The 6,329-nt window shown below is 47.9% G+C and overlaps 1 protein-coding gene across 1 annotated transcript; it reads left to right on the top strand.

The window, feature by feature from the left end:
- Window positions 1-883: 883 nt before the first annotated feature.
- On the top strand, window positions 884-2,479 carry LOC308334694 (pyruvate kinase PKM-like; the record flags this gene model as incomplete). Its single annotated transcript, XM_080791498.1, has 1 exon — window positions 884-2,479. The coding sequence occupies one exon, from the start codon at window positions 884-886 to the stop codon at window positions 2,477-2,479; it is 1,596 nt and encodes a 531-aa protein (XP_080647624.1).
- Between the last annotated feature and the right edge of the window lie 3,850 nt (window positions 2,480-6,329).

Raw genomic sequence — 6,329 nt, 5'->3', positions numbered from 1 at the left:
GGAGAGAAACGCTATATGAAGTGCTTTAACCCATTCTGACCTGAGATCAGATTCATACGAGGTTTCCACTGGACACATACTGGTCTGATTAACCCATTCTGACCTGAGATCAGATTAAAAAAATGTCAGTCGTTCTTCGATTTTTCAAAAATAGCAGACCTACAAGCTCGTAGCGCGCCACTCGGTGGCGCGCTATGAGCTTGTAGATCTGCTATTTTTCAATAGCTAAAGCATAACATGATGCTAACACCAAAACGGGTTCCCGGTCAGAATGGGTTAACCTGTGCGATGTTTTAGGCTGGTTTATGATCGAATTACTCCATCCATCCATCCATCAATCCATCCGTCCGTTTCATGAGCTTTTTTGAAGGGGTGTCTGTGTCGTGTCTGTAAAATGTATTGGATCTCCTCAGAACAAATTTCACAGGTCTATAGGGACCAGGTCCATATATAAGAAAAGGCCTGTTATTACTTGGAGGAAAAAAAAGTCGGAACGACTTGGAATCGGACCAAAATTGTCATGGGCCCACTCTGGCTTGGTGCCATTTCACGGGTGCGGGTTGATCTTGTTTCGTTTTTTGGTGCTATAGCCGCTCCGACATTTCACTGTATTAGTTTGTCCGTCTATATGCAGAGAATGACCCATATATGGTCATGTGCATATGAGACCGACTTTCCGGATAATGATGATGTAACGTGCAGATCCTCTATTAATTATGTCACCAATAAGTTGTGATGAGTCACAACTTATTGAGTCACAGTTGTGATGAGTCACAACTACCTATATAAGTACCCTATATAAGTCCGGTGAGTAACTGCCATAAATACCATATCGGTACAAGCATTTTCCTCACATAAAGTGTAAATCCACCAGACGTCCAAAATGTCTCTGCCAGAGAAACACAAGCTCTCTCCCTCCATCCAGGCCCAGCAGCTTAATGCTGCTACGGCCGACAACCTTCTGGAACACATGTGCCTGCTGGACATCGACTCGGAGCCCTCCACCACGCGACACACCGGCATCATCTGCACCATCGGGCCGGCCTCTCGCTCCGTCGACACGCTGAAGAAGATGATCGAGGCTGGCATGAACATCGCACGCTTGAACTTCTCTCACGGCTCACACGAGTACCACAAAGAGACCATCAGGAACATCCGCGAGGCCTGCGAGAGCTTTGGACCCGGCAGCGTCCACTACCGCTCCGTCGGCATCGCCCTGGACACCAAGGGCCCCGAGATCAGGACGGGACTCATTAAGGGCAGCGGGACGGCCGAGGTGGAGCTAAAGAAGGGGAACACCATCAAGCTGACGTGGGACGATGCCTTCCAGGAGAACTGCGACGACGACATCCTCTGGCTGGACTACAAGAACATTGCTAACGTGGTCGATATCGGCAGCAAGATCTACATCGATGACGGACTCCTGTCCCTGCAGGTCAAGGAGATCGGCCATGACCACCTGATGTGTGAGATCGAGAACGGCGGCGCCCTGGGCAGCAGGAAGGGAATCAACCTCCCCGGAGCCGCAGTGGACCTGCCCGCCGTCTCGGAGAAGGACGTGAAGGACCTGCAGTTCGGTCTGGCGGAGGGAGTGGACATGGTCTTCGCCTCGTTCATCCGCAAGGCCGCAGACGTCCACGAGGTCAGAGCCGTCCTGGGCGACCAGGGCAAGAACATCAAGATCATCAGCAAGCTGGAGAACCACGAGGGAGTGCGCCGCTTCGACGAGATCATGGAGGCCAGCGACGGCATCATGGTGGCCCGCGGCGACCTGGGCATCGAGATCCCCACGGAGAAGGTGTTCCTGGCCCAGAAGATGATGATCGGCCGCTGCAACAGGGCCGGCAAGCCCATCATCTGCGCCACGCAGATGCTGGAGAGCATGATCACGAAGCCGCGGCCCACCCGCGCCGAGAGCACGGACGTGGCCAACGCCGTGCTGGACGGCGCCGACTGCATCATGCTGAGCGGCGAGACGGCCAAGGGAGACTACCCCCTGGAGGCGGTGACCATGCAGCACATGATCGCGCGGGAGGCCGAGGCGGCCGTCTTCCACAAGCAGCTCTTCGAGGAGCTGAGGCAGAGCGCCCACCTGACCAGGGTGCCCGCGGAGGCCGTGGCCGTGGGCGCCGTGGCGTCCTCCTTCAGCTGCAGCGCCAGCGCCATCATCGTGGTGACCACGAGCGGCACGTCGGCCCACCTGCTCTCGCGCTACAGGCCCCGTGTTCCCATCATCGCCGTCACCCGCAGCGCCCAGACGGCACGCCAGGCACACCTGCACCGCGCCGTCTTCCCCGTCTTCTACGACAAGCCCGCCGCCGACGTGTGGGAGGAGGACGTGGACCTGCGGGTCAAGTTCTCCATGGAAGCGGGCAAAGTCCACGGTCTGGTCAAGGAGGGAGACCTGGTCATCGTCCTGACCGGCTGGCGCTCTGGCTCCGGCAACACCAACACCATGCGGGTGGTCCCTGTGCACTGAGCCCCCCTGCCGCGTCCGTGGGGGGCTAGCGCTCCGCTCCGAACACGTGGCTTTGTGTGTGCACCCATGTGGCGCCGCATGTGGAAGCCAAATTTCGTCAACTAAAACTGATGTAAAATGACCGTCAACTATATATACCTTTCTTCACTGAAGAAAACGAAATCAAAACTAAGCTATGATGACTAAAACTAAGTAAATATATTGACAATTTCATCAAGAAAGAAAGAAAGAAAGAAAGAAAGAAAGAAGCAACCATACTAATAAAGACTAACATGAGGGACTAGTGGAGAAGAGATCCAGCAGAACGAAAAGACAATTTTATGTTTGGTTGCCCTCAGGAGTTGCGCTCTGAAAATGCATGCATCCAAGTGTAAAATCAGGAATTACGACGCCATCAAGGCCCGCCAAAATGCATTTTAGTCAACAAAATCAACTGTAGATTTTGTCGTCTATAATCTTATATTTAGTTAACTAAAACTAGACTAAAGGTAAAACATTTCTGACAAAAAAATATGACTAGAACTAACTAGAATGACTAGAATTCAAAAGACTGACTGAAACTAAATGAACTTGCTGTCAAAATCAACACTGCATGAAAGAGACAAGCCTTGGGCTGTATTTTGCGTGTCTTAAGTTCCAGGTCTTATTCCCTAACTTGAGTAAACTAAAGACCTGGAGGTGTGATCAATGCTCTTTGGCCACTCAGAATAGCCAAATGGCATTGATCACACCTCCAGGTCTTTAGTTTACTCAAGTTAGGGAATAAGACCTGGAACTTAAGACACGCAAAATACAGCCCAAGGAGTGACAGATACAGGGATCTCAATATAAAAAGGACAAGGACTGATAGATACAGAGTATTATGGGCATGGGTAGACAGCACTGACAGATAGATGTAATGGGCAGAGCAGTCCGCTTGACGGTGCAGCGTATATACTGGCCCAAACCATTATGGGCTCATCTGTGCGTTAACCATGTTATTCTGTGGGTGAAATTGGGTTCTCTCCCTCCCCTATACTCCCCCTACGCTCACTCTCTCCCACCCCTCCCCCTCGAATGCCCTCTGCCGTTGGATTATGTCTAAGTATGGGCATGTGATGTCATTCACAACAGAAACCGTTGTCCGATATTTTTGATTATAGTTGACTGCAGGGATATCCATATATGGGCCTATAATTATGACATGCTTCTTAACAAGGTATAAGGTTACAAAAAAGAAATAAAATGGAATAGTAAAATAATAATAATAGCACTAACTGTGTAGTAAATGCCAACATGAATTAGATTATTCTAGGCTATTGATAAATAATAGTACACCCAATATCCCCATTCCCCAAAGAGGTTGAAACTGAAGATTTGGAACAACACAAAGCACATATAGGCATACATACAGTATATGTACAGTATGCCTGGCTATATGTGCTTTGCACTGTGTAACATAACCGATGATCAGGTGAGAAACTGCACTCAGTCCCTTTGCTCGGTTAGTGCACGAGACTACTGCCAGATGGAGATAAAACAGCATGTCATTTTGACCTTGAGGTTACAAATCTCCTGGGCTCAATAAGAGAGCACTTCATCATCAACATGGCTCTGACTTTGAAGTGCCGTATAGAGGTAGGCTACCTGCACGCAAGGTGTGTGACGTGTGTCATCATCCCTGGTGGATCACCTATTATAAGCCCTTTCATATCGCAGGCAGGCCCACAGGCTACACATATAAAGGCCTAAGTGGAACCTTTGGAGGTTGTTTATTGTTTTCTCTGGATGAGAAATCCTATAGGTTGGCTGCCCTATACCTACGATATGCCATTAAATATTAGCACAAACACACAGAAAGGCCCATTATATTCTACTGTCTATAGGCTTATACCTATTTTGATGAATTCAGTAAAATGGCCACAGGCTTTCTTGGGTTTAAAAATCACACCCGTGTGAAGTGAGGGGTGCTCTTATCAGCATACGTCATCTTATTTGACGGACATTTGACCTAATTTCTCCTTTAATTGTCAATGGCTGCAAACATTGAGACGCGTGTACCAAAAGCTGTATGGGGCCCCTCAAAAATCACACCCGTGTGAAGTGAGGGGCGCTCTTATCAGCATACGTCATCTTATTTGACGGACATTTGACCTAATTTCTCCTTTAATTGTCAATGGCTGCAAACATTGAGACGCGTGTACCAAAAGCTGTATGGGGCCCCTCAAAAATCACACCCGTGTGAAGTGAGGGCTGATCTTATCTTATATCATTGTATACATCATCATACATCATCTCATCTTTGTCTTCAATGTTTGTGTTATACGCAATGTTTGTTTTTTTACATGAACACTCAAAATTGTCCATTCATTGTCAACTAGATTTAATGTTTGTGTTAGGACAAAGTTTGTGTTAGCACATACGGTAGCCTATACACTAAAAACTGGACATATATGAGGGGATAGGTCTGCTATATTCTCTATAGCAGACCTTGTATCAAACTGTACTTTCCTGAGCTAGCCGGCCCCATATGGCCATGCAGCTTTTTGTGTTTGTGTACCAAATTTGAGATGATTTGATTGGCTGAGCACGGAATGTGAATGTGAATGAATAGTTTATTTCAATCTTTTCAGAGGGAGACATTACACAAAAACAGTTTAGGCCTACTTTTTCTTTTTGTTAGGTGATCGAAAAGGCATATAGGCAGAAGCTTAAAGCTTATTAGTGCCTATATCCTTATCTCAATGTATTCCAAAATACTATTGAAGATATGCATAACAATCAACATATAAACAAAACAAACAAAGGACATTTATAGAAGAAAAGAAAATTAAAACAAAAAACAAAAACAGAAAACAGACAAAGCTATAATAATAATAATGTGATGCATGTCGATTGATGATCAACATATTATGACGATAAAGAGCGCCCCTCACTTCACACGGGTGTGATTTTTTGCAAACAGCTAATAAGTAATCAAATCAATCAATCAGTCCTATATATAGCCTATATATTGTTAGACATCTCATCCTGCCCTGTGGTATTCTATTTTAACCTCGGATAAGCCCCTAGCCTGATGATGGATAATGGCACATATTCCCCCAATCAGAAGGCAAACCGACTCATTTCAGGAAGTGCACCACTTTATTATAGCCGACCACCTGCGTGAATATTCCACACAACTCTCGTGAGGGAGGCTGTTTTGCCCTGGGCTGTTCCTAAAAATAACCAGGTATATCCTAATACCCCCCCCATTCAACCCACCACATGGTTACAGTTAAGTACATCAGGCGCCACCCGTGTGTGTGAGAGAGAGCATCGGAGGCGAACCGAGGCAGACTGAGTTGAGGCACACATGCACACACTCAGTCACACCGCCGCGGCTCAGAGCTGCTATTGCAGCAGGTGCAGCGGAGGAGGGTGCAGGCTCCCACCGTACTGTACGTAACGGACGGCGCCGGCGGTTATTTTCTATTCCACGGAGGAATGATGGCTTGAGAACAGACGGAAAAACGGATCGCGTCGATCGACCTGATGCGCGCAATCAATAGCTGAATGTCTGTCTCCGTATTGTCTGCCTGTCTGTCTTCCTACGAATTGCTGCAGTGCTGTTTTTTCCAGGTGTTGTGGTGGTGGTGGTGGTGAGTGAGCGCGCGTGTGTGTGACTGTGTGTGTGTGTGTGTGTGTGTGTGTGTGTGTGTGTGTGTGTGTGTGTGAATATGTGTGTGAGCGTGGTGCGATGCGCGCGCGCGTGCGTGCGTGTGTGCATGGTGCCGCTTGTGGTGTGTTTGAGGCTGGTGGTGTAATTTTTCGTATACGGATTGACTAAAACTGAAGACACGGGAGGATAGTCTGATGTCACACGTGCTTC

Source organism: Protomyctophum bolini, assembly GCF_963924005.1.
Source record: "Protomyctophum bolini genome assembly, chromosome: 19".
In the NCBI taxonomy this organism is placed as follows: Eukaryota; Metazoa; Chordata; class Actinopteri; order Myctophiformes; family Myctophidae; genus Protomyctophum; species Protomyctophum bolini.
This window is presented reverse-complemented; position numbering and strand designations above follow the sequence as displayed.